The sequence below is a fragment of the Alternaria arborescens genome, assembly GCF_004154835.1.
Source record: "Alternaria arborescens strain FERA 675 chromosome Unknown contig_13, whole genome shotgun sequence".
In the NCBI taxonomy this organism is placed as follows: domain Eukaryota; kingdom Fungi; phylum Ascomycota; class Dothideomycetes; order Pleosporales; family Pleosporaceae; genus Alternaria; species Alternaria arborescens.
Window position 1 is genome coordinate 1 of NW_021167868.1, and position 14703 is coordinate 14703.

The 14703-nt window shown below is 50.3% G+C and overlaps 4 protein-coding genes across 4 annotated transcripts; 2 read left to right on the plus strand and 2 right to left on the minus strand.

The window, feature by feature from the left end:
• Nucleotides 1-652: 652 nt before the first annotated feature.
• On the minus strand, nt 653-3963 carry AA0111_g6121 (hypothetical protein; the record flags this gene model as incomplete). The annotated part of the gene is made up of 3 exons (XM_028652310.1): nt 653-913; nt 962-3470; nt 3533-3963. The coding sequence occupies 3 exons, from the start codon at nt 3961-3963 to the stop codon at nt 653-655; spliced, it is 3201 nt and encodes a 1066-aa protein (XP_028506009.1).
• Nucleotides 3964-6190: 2227 nt separating this feature from the next.
• AA0111_g6122 (DNA replication ATP-dependent helicase/nuclease) lies at nt 6191-11507 on the minus strand (the record flags this gene model as incomplete). The annotated part of the gene is made up of 5 exons (XM_028652311.1): nt 6191-8832; nt 8877-9633; nt 9685-9780; nt 9833-11401; nt 11460-11507. 5 exons carry the CDS (start codon nt 11505-11507, stop codon nt 6191-6193), a joined length of 5112 nt encoding a protein of 1703 aa, XP_028506008.1.
• A 605-nt stretch (nt 11508-12112) lies between these two features.
• Nucleotides 12113-13478, plus strand: AA0111_g6123 (putative mitochondrial 2-oxodicarboxylate carrier; the record flags this gene model as incomplete). The annotated part of the gene is made up of 7 exons (XM_028652312.1): nt 12113-12164; nt 12337-12359; nt 12424-12434; nt 12490-12519; nt 12571-12654; nt 12709-12765; nt 12827-13478. The coding sequence occupies 7 exons, from the start codon at nt 12113-12115 to the stop codon at nt 13476-13478; spliced, it is 909 nt and encodes a 302-aa protein (XP_028506007.1).
• A 691-nt stretch (nt 13479-14169) lies between these two features.
• On the plus strand, nt 14170-14523 carry AA0111_g6124 (hypothetical protein; the record flags this gene model as incomplete). Its single annotated transcript, XM_028652313.1, has 2 exons — nt 14170-14274; nt 14386-14523. 2 exons carry the CDS (start codon nt 14170-14172, stop codon nt 14521-14523), a joined length of 243 nt encoding a protein of 80 aa, XP_028506013.1.
• Nucleotides 14524-14703: the final 180 nt, after the last annotated feature.

Here is a 14703-nt window from a genome sequence, read left to right on the forward strand (position 1 = left end):
AGTAGTAGATTCTAAGTAGAATAGTCTATTACAATTTCTAATTACAGTTCTATACAGTGCTGCACTATCGTGCGCAGTTGTAGTTTTAGTAAGGTCTTAGCAAAAGTGCGTTACTTGCTTAAGTGCGTTACTCGCTTGTAAACTACGTTAGTAGAAGAAAGTTTTTAACTTATAACTCTAAAAGAGTTTAAAACGCGTAGTAATAAAAAAAAAGTAAAGAAAAGAGTACGCGTTAAAGTAAGTAAACTATTATAAAAACGCTGTAGACGCTGTAGTAAGGCTAGTTATAACTTACGCATATATAAGTAAGATATAGTAGTAGATTCTAAGTAGAATAGTTTATTATAATTTTTAATTATAGTTCTATATAGTGCTACTCTATTATGCGTAGTTGTAGTTTTAGTAGGGTCTTAGCAAAAGTGCGTTACTCGCTTAGGTGCGTCACTCGCTTGTGAACTACGTTAGGCTTTTTATCTAGTCGCAGAACTAGCTTTAGAGCGTAAGAACAAGATAGTGCTAGGCGTTGCTACGCATCTCTTCTAAGTCTTACCAGATAAATAAAGCTGCTATAAGATAGTTACGCAAAGGGCGTTATTAGATTGTATATTGTTTACATACCTGTCTCAATGGATACAATAGCTCGATTAGTCCTCTACAGATCTCTCCTTGAGCTACTTGACTTCTTATAGTGTCTTCTCGACCTCTCTTCGCTATTCCCGCTCCTAGAAGGTTGCGATGTTGTAGATCGTCCTGAGGGCCTTGGCACATCGAGTGTTGGCGTAGGACCAGTAGGAGATGAAGATAAGTTTCGCGAAGGAGATGCGCCGCGACCGGCTACGTTTTCGACACAGGCTTTGCGATGCCGTCGTTCGCGCATGAGTAGTGAAGTCGCTATCAAACTGTCGACGTCTTCCTGCATCATCATTGTTAGACAGGACACATGTGAGGAGGGTGGACATACATATGTAAGGTCTACGCCAAACCGATAATACTGGCCATCTATTTGTCCTTTGTACGCCAGGTCAAGCTCATCGATTGCGTCTCTCTCCACCAAGCCTATACCCACAGCTGCGTACTCATCATCCATGTCGCCTGCATGAACGGGTGCGCCAGTCTGGTCGAGAGGCTTTCCGAGTTGCGGCATATAATTTCGGCAGGAGAAATCCACCGCAATAGGAGTTCGTCCCAAGAACCAGGTCTTTCCACCACTGGAGCCACGCATCCATAACGGTTGCCAGTCGTGAGCCTTCAGGACTTGATACAGCTCGCTAAGACAAGGGAGGAAGGGTTTTGTGAAGCAAAGTGTGCCGTGAATGGACGTGCGACTTGGCGCGCCATCGGTGCGGGAGACTGAAATCCCGAGGGAGGGAAATTTTGGATTCCAAGTTTGCTCTCGGTCCGCGAGCGTCGATATCTGGAGACATGTACGTGTTGGTTCTGCTTTCTCCATCCTCTCCGCTTTGGCTTCGTCTTGCTTTTTCTCGTTGGCGTACCATTCCTCCTCTTTCATCTTGTACATCTCGTTCATCTTGTCGAGTTCTCTTTGCGTTGCACGCCAGCGATCTTCCAGTTTCAGCTGGGTTTCCGCATTTTGTTTGGCCTCTTTTTCAAGATGCTCCCGTAAAGACTTTACGCGTTTTTCGTGTTCATTGATCAGCTCGAGTTCCAATTGTTTCTTCAGTGCGATGGACGTCGAGTCGTGTTCCTTCTTCATCGCTTCGACCTGATCCTGCATAGATTTTAGGGCGTATTGGTGTTGCTTTTCGATCGCTATCTCCATTCGCTCTCTGTAAGCAAATTCTTTCGTGTACGAGGCTTCTGTTCTGCGGATTGTCGATTCGAGTCGTTCAATGTCCTTCGTCAGGGTTTCATTGCGATGTGTTTGGTAGGCTCTTTCTTGCTCAGTCCTCTCGTAATGTGCGTACGGAACGTCAGGCGGGAACGGTCGACTGGCACCAGAGTTCATGGGATCACCTGTCCTTGAGCTCCGTAGAGGGCTCGGACCACGTCTACGTGGTCCGTATCCAGGTGTCTCGTCTCGGTCCAGTGGGTCATGTACTTCGCAAATTACACAATCGCCCGTGGTACGACCGTGTCTACAGCTAAAGTCATCATATGGGTTGTCTGCGAGATCATCGTAATCAAACCCGTTGGTATAGACATTGCGAGGGCCTCTAGGCATGGACCGCTCTTCCTCAGCTGCTATACGGGAGATGTGCGACCGTAGTCTCCTGCTCCAGGATGGATCCGGATCGACCATCGTTGCCTCTGAATCGGAAGCGTCATGCTCCATGTTGCCTGTAGTCGGCTCCACTTTTGTCCATTGGAGTAACAGCCTGTCTGCTGTGCGTGGAACTTCCACGTCTTGCTGCTGGATTAAATTTGGGCACTCTGTGTTTCCTTGACTTTTTTCATCCAAAAAAACCAGGCGATATAACCAAGTAGCTGCATCGTCTGGAGAAGCATATCGTATCTCGCAGGTTAGGTCTGTTCTTTGTTGCTTGTGACCGTAGTATTCTTTTTCACGCCGAGCTCTTGCGTCGTCAGCTAGAGTTGCTCGATAATCACGGCTTCCTGCCCGCGCCAAAGGCGTGCTGTGATTAATGCTGTTCGAAGTTGCGCTGCTTTTGGGGTTTAGTCCGTCTAGAAGGTCCACGAATCGATCTGCATCTTCGTTACTGCCAGCTGCATCACTGCACTCAGTATCGTCACTATCGTCTGTGTACTTGTCTCTTTCCTCAGAGTTGTATTCTCTGTTCGGATCCTCTTGAGTATGCTCTTTGCGCAGACCAGGTAGGATCTGAAACCTCGTCTCCTTCTTCAGCTGTCTTTCTTCACGCTTGCCATCTCCCTGGTTTATTCGAGCCGGCTTCTCAGGATTGTGGTAATACGCGGGTACAAGGGCCGTAGAAGTAGGCTCTCCTCCGTCTTTCTTGCTGTCGCCATCGTCCAAACGTACCGTGTCAATCTCTTCCTCCTTTTCCGAGTCCCAGTCTACAAAGGAGGGTCGTTGAGGATCGACATGGGAGCCTACAGAAGTCTTGCTGTCGACTTCACCCTTCGGCGTTTTTGCGGTCGATTCATGCGGTCTTGTACTTGGTCTCACAGACGACGGTTGAGGTATGGGCGCAACGTGATCCGCACCAATGTCCTTGGAACCAGGTGTCGACTCCGGCCACCCACAAGTCGGTTCGGATCGAGGTGTTGCTGGAGGCGGGGAACTCCGCCCTCGTCTCCGTCTTGAATGATTGGGCAGGGGAACTAATGGTTCGTAAGGAGAGAAACTATCTATGTCTGACCTCCCTCTGGGATATCGACGTGGTACATCAGGCCGTGGTGCTGGCGTTTGATCGATCCCTAATGTTTGCTCCCGCCGAATCCGTTTAATGGAGTCTTGATTGGCGAAGAGCAGGTTCTCAAGCAACTGTCGAATCTCACCGACGTCGGTCTTTGAAGCCAACTCCTTAGATCTGTACGCGTAGCGTTAGCACGTTCAAGCTCCCGTCTTTGAGTAGCTACGAATGAAACATACATCTTCAGTTGCTTCTTGGCCGCCGCCAATTGAACTGTAGTAAGCATAACGCTCACAGAGTTCTTGAACCCTTCAATCTGCGCGAGTAAGTTTTTCGTTTTGGGACTCTTAAACAGCAACTCCACCCGGTAAAACGAACTCGTGCTGTTCTTCGTCAAGTCTTTGATTTGCCTGTGCAAGCCGTGAATTTTCGACACTGTCCCTCGAATATCCTTGATAAGCCGCGATTTACAAACATCGATGTACTCCGCCAACGCGCTGCGCAGGTATCGCAGCACAGAAGCCAGGAGTGAGAGTTCCCCCGCCATCTCCGAAACTTCTTTGGGGGCGTGTTTTACGGTATGGGCAATTTCGTAGATCATCTTAGAAATGGCGACGCCGGCTGTAGCCACGCCAGCGATGCTGGCGAGAATTGATAGTGGTTCCGCCATGTCTGTGGATTGTGCGGACGGTTCGGTGGTCAGGCTGCAAGAGTTGGGGACAATGGATCTCAGCTCGCAGATGTGTTTGAGAGCAACCAAGCTGAGTCATACCTTATCTGGCGTCTCGCTGCACTTGTGGTGGCTGGTGCATCTTGGCGTTCGTAATGGTTTGGTGTCCTGCGGCAAGGCGCACTGGAGCGGATTGGTTCGGTAACGCTTCTCAGCTGAACTCTTGCATGATGAAAGTCAACCTTGTAGTCTCGCAAGACTGCACAATATATCTTTGCAATCGTTGTTGTCGGAATGTACCGCGTATACAACTCGAATGGGAAGGGGAAGATGCGAAAGTCAGGGAAAGCCCAGATCTTCATTGACTGAACTATCCGTACTCGACCACATCGCTACACATCGCATATTTTTCCAGGTCTGAAGAACAGCCCAAGCAGTTCAATCGCTGGAACGCTATAGCCGCTTTTCAATTGAACCACGCGCTTGCGGTGTATCGTCATGAGATTGAAAAGATTACACGAAGAAATGTCGCTACTGTGTTTGCAAGCTCAGCGTTGACTGCCGTTTACTTTGTCCGAACCTCGATCCTGGATTTCGAGAACTTAGAAGCTACTTTCCCTTTGAGTGCTGCTCATGCATCTGAGATGGCCGGCGGAATGGTATCTTGTATCGTTAGAGCAATGTGGGGACTCCGGGGACCACTAGAGGTTCTTATGAAAGGTTGCAGCTGGATAGCTGACAGCAGTATACAACCCGTGGCATCAAGGAAAGTATGGCCAAAGAGGCGCAAGCCAGCGTCACCACTTGCCTGCGATGAAGACGAAAGGTTACGGCGTATCACGGACTTGTGGCTTCAAACCGACCGGCAATATGGTCTCCACTCGCAGTACCTCAGCCAAGCCTTGGATCAACCCCGCGGAACATACGCTCTTAACTCATAACTCCTTCAGTTGGGAGCTTCCAGAGCCTGTCATGGAACTGATGTTCTGCTCGATCGCGGTGCGATGTTCTCGTGGGTCATGCGTGTTCCTCGTGAATACATTCAGCTCGTCGAAGCCCAAGACCGCGATGCGCTGGTTATTCTAGCGCACTTCGCCGTATTGCTTATCCGAGCAAATACAGTATGGTGGCTTGAGGGCCTAGATACAAATCTTCCAAGGGCTGTAGTTGTAGCGTTGGGATCAGAGCACCGTAAGTAAATTGAATGGCCAGCATATCATGCTGCTGTATGTCTGCCATAGGATGGATCTATGTAGCACAGTATCGATGCCATTGTAGCCTCTACAAACCACAGCCATGCGGTTTACTGGCGATACTCGCTTCTGTCGCACTGGGTTTCTTCTCATGTATTCTGAGCTTATATGCAACAGTAACGACAAGTGGGACGAAGAGCGACTAGCTGGGCATATAAGTATAGCATCATGAAATAAACTTGACGTATGTAGAACGGAATCTTCCCATCCTTGAGCTGCCTTATTCGAGGTTGTTTGTTGCAGTCACCGCTCAGCGAGTTGCTCGTCCCCCAAGCCCTTGGAGATGTGCCTGACGATGAGGAAATACAAAGAGTAAACGCTGTTGGGAACGCGGATCGAGAAACATAGCAGACTCGTAATCTAGCCTATGGTCCTCCGGGCTTTAGCGAATTGTATTAGACCAGTGGAGGGTTATGCATCACATGAATTGATATCGACGCCTCACAAGCAAAGGTAAGGCCGTGGAATGCGGAAGAGGATTCGCAATAGGAGATCGCTTGTCCCCGTAGCATAGGTAATCTTTCAGTGCGTAGCGACAATTTGTGACTTGGTCGAGCAATGCTCATAAAATACATCTGATTGATAGACATTAGAGGAAAAGCTTGGTTCTGATTTTGGAGTACTCGTATTCTGTGGTGGCGGGAAGGCGCAGTTGTGTGGTGCAGCAACTGGGACGGCACATCAAAGCCCTGAACGTCGCGTACTTTCAGCGAGCAGAGCATGGCTACTAACAGATCACATGCTCGTTGGTCATGCTTCTGCTGTGGAGCAGTGGGTGAGGCATCAGGTTGCGTGAAATTATTGCTGGTTGATAGAACACACTTCCGTTGTTCCATTTGCTGTCATACTACATTGATATCAAATAGCACTGGTATCCTAAATAAAACTCTCGTCATTCCGACCCTTCGTGAGTCAATGGGGTCGGATTACCCTCTAGTAAAACTCCTAGTAAGAGACCCATAGATGCCTAGCTCTCAAATAGCGCCGTTGTAAATGTCCCTCAGAATTGGTCTGCCATCCAAAATGCTCCGTTTGCCTGCTGTGAAAACCTTCCCAGGCACTCTCTTTACCTCGGGACTACCACTTGCACTCTTGTTATCGTTCCTTCTCTTAGGAATTCTAGCGTTGACTTTTTCAGGCTTTGCTGTAAGATCGTCCAGTGCCTTGCGTTTCTCCGACGGACTAGGTGTTAGACTGGGACTCTTCGTGACATTGCTAGAAAGCAAAGAAGAGCATGACTGCTTCACTGGTGTTTTGCCGGTTTGTGTAACACCTTCTTCGAAGGCATGCGACTCCACCATGCTGGGCTGGAGATCGAGTACCCAGTCTTTCTCTCGGCAGAGGCCAACCATATCGCGCAACAGTTCGTTGCTCGATAACGTTTTTTCGCTACCGAGAATGATAAGTTTCGATCGCGCGCGGGTCAGAGCGACGTTGACACGTCTGCGGTCCTTCAAGAGATCACCAACTGTGCCGTTTTCGTTGCTTCGTACGCTAGATACGATGACGACTTCCTTATCGCGGCCTTGAAACTTATCTGCAGTATGTAGCTCGACTCCTAAGCACCCCTGTCCGCTTACGGACGGAGCAGCAAGTTCGAATGACTGCGTTTGGGTGTATGCGGATGACAGGCTTTGTCGGAGCAACGCGAGCTGTGAACGATAGAAAGCAATTATGCCAATCTCCCCAGCAGGGACACCAAGGCTGAGAAGAGACACTGTAAGCTGTGTGACTAGCCGCACTTCAAGAGTATTAGTGATGCGGGATCCAGATTGCGTTTCAAGGGTCGAAGAAATGAGATCAGTGTTGATAAAGATGACTGGGCGATCTGGTGACAAGGAACGAGAAAGCCAACAGTCTGCAGCATCAGGACCAGTGCATGCCTGTGCCGCGTTGTATCGTGATTGATATGGCTTGTGGTGGTAGGCATTGAGACCTCCGGGTTTGGGAAGTGCCAGCTTGCGTGAAGCGACAGTGGTCGTGCCACATTTCAGCCGTCCTGAATAGATGAATGTGTTTGACAACAACATGACGTCAGCACACATCCGGTATTGATGCTCCAAACTGACGACGGCTTGTGGATGAGCTTCACAAAGGAGCTTGAACAGTGAAACATCCAGTCCGCCTTCCATAGCTTCTTTGTTCTGCACCAGCGGAGGTAGCTGGTAGTGGTCGCCTACTAAAATGAACTTCTGAGCCATGCGGATAGGTCCCAAACAAACAGGGAGGGTAATTTGGGATGCTTCATCGACAATACAGTAGTCGAAGACGCGGCGGTTGAACAGGGGATGATTGATGGTGAGACACGTTGTAGCCACGACAGGCGGCTGCATCCACGATCGTTCGAGCTCTTCGAGACTGTCTTTTGATTCGGCAGCAAGAGTAGCGAATTCTCTGACCTCAGGATGAATCTTCTTGGCAGCACCGAGGCGCAATATGCCAATCCGGGCATCACGGATCTTGAGGAGGATATTGTCGACGGCGGTGTGGGTATACGAAGTAAGCAGAACGCTCTTACCCTTCGCAACCAGTGTACGAATGATGTGCGCGATAGTGGTGGTTTTGCCAGTCCCTGGCATACCCAACACAAGAGCGTAATCTTTTGCGGACATGACTTTTGCGACAGCAGCACGCTGATCAGAGTTCATAGACATCTGTGACGATTGAGGCAGTGAGATCGCATCTGGCATAGGCCTGAATGCAGGAGCCCGCCCATCCACGATCAGCGCACGGAGGTCATGAGCCTTGTAGACGCTGTTATCCATGATCTGGATCAAATTGTTGCGAGCTGCAGCCATGCCGTTGCTGAACTCATCTTTGTCTAGGCGGTACAATACCGGCTCCTCATCAGCTTCGTATTCAGTGATTGTCTTGCCCACCTTGGCCACTTCCATGATACCGGCAAATGTTTGATTGTTTTGTGAATGGAATCCCGGCAACTTGGTTCGGGAATTGTGCAGGCGTCTATCAACAGCCACTGTGATGCGACGTTTCTTAACGTTCGTTACATAGCCATTGGCCAACGCGAAATGACCTTGCTCATCCGACACTACGACAGGCTCTCCGATGATGAGCTGAGATTCAGCGAAGGAGAAGCCGGGAGCTGGCTGTTGTTTTATGAACGTGTAGTTGTAGCGATTGATCTTTTGGCCAGTCTTGTCCTCATGTCCGGACCCAGGTTCCAGAATTACGTTTGAGAAGCAGCGACCCAGCTTTTCACGTTCTGTACTCAGCATGGTCCACAGCTCTCGTCGGAACTTCATCATATCCGTCTCCTCTTTCGTTAATAAAGTGTCCCACTTCTTCATGAACTCCTGATGGGAAGGCTGAAGGGGCTTGACGAGCTCGTCGTATTTTTCTTTCGCCTTCTTGTTCAGCATCTCACCCTTCCCATCTTCAACGAGATTATGGTAAAGAAAGCAAGGCTCCTGCGCGTAGCACTTTTGACACTTGAAGTCCTCTTTCAAAATTGGAGGCAGCTCAATGCGGTCTCGGACGAAGCAGGCCAGCTCGTTGCGCTTAATGATCATATGAATGATGTCGTTGCGAATAGCGGGAATCCGACTAATCTCCGAAGTCTCCAGATAATAGAGGATACCGTAAGCAATATCAACATCTATAAACGTCAGCTAGGAATGCATGTGGTTGTCAGGGACATACCATATCGATCAGACAACAACAAGTTATACAAGGCGGTCTGTGCGATGTGTGCAGCATTCGAGGAGTTCTTGCCAGTTTTGACCTCAAATGGCACCGTCAATGTCCGTTCACCTTGGTCATCTCGCATTGTCACTTGTACAGTGGCATCGATATTGCCTTTCAGACCATACATTGGAGACCAGACGTGCTCTTCCACGTCAAGTAGCTTGTTAATGCTCATGGTCGACTGTCGTCCATTTCGTTCCCGAACGATAGCATCCGCTTGAGGGTCCGCGCGAACGAATATTTTGGCCCAAGCCTGTAACTCGGGCAACTTGCTACTGAGATGCTCTTTGACAGCTTCGCAGGTCGAGTTGATCTCTAGTATGGTTTCCAGGTGGCTCGGCATGAGCTTTTCGATAGTCTCGAATAGGAATACGGAGTCCCATTGGTTCGCCTTCATGGCCTCCTGGAATAGTTCGTGCAGTAATGTTCCGTAAAGCATAGGAGCGTTAGCCCTGCTGGTGGCTTTGACACGATCCTGAAGCACAGCTCGCCTTAAACAACCAAAAGAGTCTGCGACAACAGTAGACGAGATGAGATGATCCGGGTGAAGTATGAGCATATTGTGGTGATCGTCGATGATGCATTGTCCGGTACTTGTAAAATCACCAATGACATGCACAAACGAGCCTGTCGTACAGGGAGTGTCGAACCAAGCCTGTCGAAGAGTGATCACTTTGAACAGTTTCGTCTTCTCTTCTTCGACTAGCAGAACCTACGTCATGTTAGCTGCAGTGTCACAGCGACTTCAGCAACATCCACTCACCTTTTCAGGCATCGAATAGCCTCGGTCAGTGGTATACGAGTTTTCATCCACTCGTTTGATGAGATAGCGTTGGATGGCTCTATTGTCCTGTTGACTCTTCGAGAGTTAGCACGGCTGATGATCACAGGTGAATCTGCATTCTACTTACAGTATTGGCAGGTACTTGTGTGGCTGCGACTTCAGCGGCAGCAAACTCGTCGGCGTCTATGTCTTCCCCAAATTCATCCTCATCATCGTCATCGTCATCCAAGAGGCTGATGATAGGTGCTGGTGTCTCACTTGCAGTAGCTGGAGGTTGTCTCGATTGTCCTGTAGACGCCTGATCTCCCCTTTGAGTTTCCATAGACCTTGTGTCATACAGTGATGCTACCTGTTCTAGATCGGCGGCGAAGTCTTCTTCATCGTCCATTCCAAACTCGTCGTCATCACTGCCTTGTTGTAAAGTTGCAGCCGGCGCAGGGTGTTGCTGTGGAAGCGGATTGGCAGGTGTAGGTTGAGGCGTTATGTCTAGGGAATCCACCATGTCCGCATCGAAGTCGTCTCCAAAATCGTCGGATGATTCTTGAGACGCCTGTGGCTTCTGTACCACATCGACTTGTTCGTTTGCTTGTACGGGCTCGTCATCGATATCCAGTGTGTCATGTGGAAGTGCTGCATCGTGTTGTAGTATCTCGGAACTATCCGCATGCCGTTCTCGTGCGCGTCGCTGGAGAGGGGAGCCCGACGACGGGTCTTGACGATCTCCAGCCCCAGGTAATGGTGAAGAACTTACTGGCATTGACGAAGAGACTCGTGTTTGTGATTTGGAGACGCATTCTCGCATACGCTGCACCATACTCGCAAGATTTGGTTTCGTTGGTTGCCCGAGCATCATGCCATCTGAACTAGAAGCACCAGCGAAGACGTCCTCTGTGCTTTCCTTGTCCGGTTGAAACACGCCATGTGTTCTTCTTCTCTTCCGGTGCGACGCTGGGAACTCGACGCCGCAGCTTGCCCACCTCCGCAGCCCACTGATGCTTCCAGCAGCAGCTTGCGATCTTGGGGATGACTCGTTGATGAGGTGCGCGAATGCCACGCTCTTGTTGGCGCTTGGGGTGCCCTTGTTGCTGGTGTATCGCGACCATAACTCCATGGCAGGGTCAGCCTGAGGGGTTGTGATGTCCTGTCTGGTCGCGTCCAGCCTGTGTTCCTCTTGCGACGGTGCAACAGGTGACGAACTCCTAGCGCGCTTCTTGTTCTTGCGTGGGAAAGGTGTATTTATTGCTTGCGATCCTCTCCATATCAATTGCTCTTCGGGTGAGGCAACAGGTTGGGGCGCGTGTCTCGAGGAATCGTCGACATTCCCTACCAAGTCGGCAAGCGGCAGCCTTGTCGTGGCAGGTGTTGACGGTGGCGGACAATCTGAGATGGTAGGGAGTTTGGGAGTTTTGTTCGGGGCAGCTACATCTTTCACAACTCTGTTCGCCTTTGGTGTACCCATAGGATTCGGCGTCTTTGCTAGCGGGGCGGGTCGGTTCTCCTTCTCAGCGTCGCGTCGTTTGAGAAAAGAATCGGCGGTAGGCGTGCCCTCGGCGAACGCGAAGGCTTTGAGCTTGGTACGAGTCTGGGTCGAAGGCATAATTGGAGGCCCCGTTACTACTTGCCGAGCCTGCGGCGCCGCCTGATTACTGTTCTGGTGGGGGAAGTTGCGTGAGCGGTTCCATTGGCCCTTATAGTGCTACGAAGATGAGAGATGAGTACGCGACGGCAGTGAATACAGTCGGTTGTTCAAGTACCTTTGGCTTCTGGTTCTGGTCAAAGAAGGACTTCTGTCGCGTGGACATGGAGATGATAGGTAGCGTAAGCGTCTGGAATGGGTTGAACGCGAAGACGCGTCGTGAGTGGCCAATCACAATGAGCGAGGCGAGGGCTCGTCATCACGTGGCGGTAAACCGGCCATCTCGCCGCGACGCGCGATACAGCTCCGAGCGCGGATGGGACCTGCGTCCACTTTGAACCCAATTTTGCATCAGCTTTAGCAAGTACAAGGCCATGGGCTTTTGCTGCATCATCACAAATAGACTAGAGGCTATCTTGAACACTAGAGAATCTGCATGTAATGACTGCTCAGCCATTGCCAACTACCATCCTGATCTGCTTGGACCGCCTAATCAGTACAGTCACTGAATTGACATTACTTGGCACATCAAAGGCGGCTCCGCGTATCAAACAATGATCACGTCAGGGTGCTTCTGCGCCAATCGAAAATGCGTCAACCGAAGACGGGAAGCTAGGGCCAAGCCTAAGCGGAGTTTGGACATTCATCCCACGCTCTTGGGCTCTTTCCCCAGATTGTGTGCGCCGACCGGGAAACGCTCACTCAACGGCAGCCCTCTTGTCTTTTCACTCCCCCTCGGTCCCTCCGTTCCCTAATAGCACTACCGCCAACATGTCTGCTGCCGATGCGAAGCCATTGCCTTTCGTCTACCAGTTCGCGGCCGGTAAGTTCCAATTGTCTTAAAACCGCCCAGCTCCGATGCGACGGCTATCCGAGGGATTTCCGCATCTCGCTCAAAGCTGCCATGCGATGCCGCGTCCGCTCAAATCTGCAGCAGAGCAGCTTTGCGACCAGACTGAGCTTCAGGATTTCGAATTGGCGCTAACTATGTACAGGTGCCGTGGCTGGTGTGTCAGAAGTGAGTGCGCATTCTTGAAGATGCTCGCGTGAGACTACCAGTGCTGATGCAGTCATGTTTGTAGATTCTGCTCATGTAGGCATCTTCCAACGTCCAGACATCAAATTCGAGACGCTAACATCATCTCAAGGTACCCGCTGGACGTCGTCAAGACCCGAGTGTAAGCAACCGCATACAGGACCAATCCTGAATCGCGTCTAAATATTCGCAGACAGCTTCAGACCAGCAAGTCTGTAGGAGAAGATAGCTACAATGGCATGGTAGACTGCTTCAGGAAGATCATCAAGAATGAGGGGTACGCGCTATGACACTCTTGCGATCATGAGCAAGAGGGGCTGACGTCTGGCAGTGCTTCAAGATTGTACCGCGGTATCACCGCGCCTATCCTTATGGAAGCCCCCAAGAGGTACGCATACTTCCCTGCTTGCCTGTCCAGTGTGTAAAAGGGCTCGTCTCACGCGACACAGGGCCACCAAGTTCGCAGCCAATGACTCATGGGGCTCCTTCTACCGCAACCTGTTCGGCCAGTCCAAGATGAACCAGTCCCTCTCTATCCTCACTGGCGCAACCGCAGGTGCCACCGAAGCCTTTGTCGTCGTACCCTTCGAGCTCGTCAAGATCCGGTTACAAGACAAGGCACAAGCCCACAAGTACAACGGCATGGTGGACTGTGTCACAAAGATCGTCAAGCAGGAAGGTCCTCTCACCCTCTACCAAGGTCTTGAGTCGACTATGTGGAGGCACATTCTGTGGAATGCTGGATACTTTGGCTGCATCTTCCAGGTCCGCGCGCTCTTGCCCGCAGCAACCACCAAGAAGAGCCAGATCACCAACGACCTCATGTCTGGTGCTATCGGTGGCACTGTCGGTACCATTCTCAATACCCCTATGGACGTTGTCAAGTCGCGCATCCAGAACTCCCCCAAGGTCGCGGGATCAGTGCCCAAGTACAACTGGGCATGGCCGGCTCTTGGTACGGTCATGAAGGAGGAAGGTTTCGGTGCGCTTTACAAGGGTTTCTTGCCCAAGGTGCTGAGACTGGGCCCCGGAGGTGGTATCCTCTTGGTTGTCTTCACCGGTGTCATGGACTTCTTCCGCAACATGCGCGACGGCAAATAAATGAGAACTGGTTTGTGGTCGGTCAGCGTAGTCTTTGGATCACTTCGAGCACTCTAGAGCGGAACAGGAAACTGAGACATAGACCACGTATTCTATATCCGCTGCTGCTACATCAGCAAGGCAGGGTCAAATCGCATCATACATTGCCCTACAATTTTGAAGATATGCGAGTCTTCCCTTCGCCTCTTAGGGAAGTTTCGCTGAGGCTCTGTCAATCTCGCATCACCCTATGTCAGACTTCGCTATCGCCTTGCATCAGTGATGACACACGTAACCATCGATGATACTGCTCCATAATCTCTACTTTCACACGCTTACACTACCTCATATTAGTGGAAGATAAGACACCGAAGCTATAGCAGGCCGACACATGCCAATCCCGCGCTCTAGAAACAATACACAACCCCACTTACGCGGCTAGACACGGATGACGTCAGCCTTCCTATCCAAGCACCACACCATAACCCATCTTGCAGCCTGGTGACACGCAAAGCTCAAACAAACAAGTTAGTTCACACAAGTGTCAGCCAGGGTCTACTTGCATAAGTACCGTGTCCCCCCTTACCCCGCTACCCTCTCAATTAACTAAACCATCTAGACACGACTGACCTTCACGATAACACGCCTTTCGAAAATACGCGCGACCAAAAACATACACAAACGCTACACCACCTCAACAACATCACACAACATGCCTCTCGTAGTCCCCGGTCTGCAGTCAAAGGACGGAAACTCTGGTGATGACTGGATGAGCAAGCTCATGGGCAAGAAGCTTGGTGACCAGCATGATGAGATGGTACGTTCGCCTCTTCCCTCCTTTGCTCTTCCCCTCCCACAATACATAGTCCAAGATCGCACTACATTCTATTCAGTCTAGATGTCAGCGCTGACTTCTTATCACAATCAGACCTTCGCGAAGACCGATCTTCCCCAACAACACCGCGTCCTCAAGCCCGACTCGATGCAAACCATGGACTTCCAGCCCGAAAGGTTGAACGTCCATGTTGATGAAGACGGAACCGTCAAGAAGGTTACTAAGGGTTAGAGTCCCCCTGTCTAGCGTAGCTACGAAGATAGGACGGGTATACCATTTGGAATGCAGAAATGAGGAATGAAAGCATGAGCACACATAGATCAGGGTTCGGGCTCTCACAGAAACCATAATAGGACATGTTCAAGTCATGGAACTATACAAGACCCTAGTGCAATGCTGTATGATCACAGT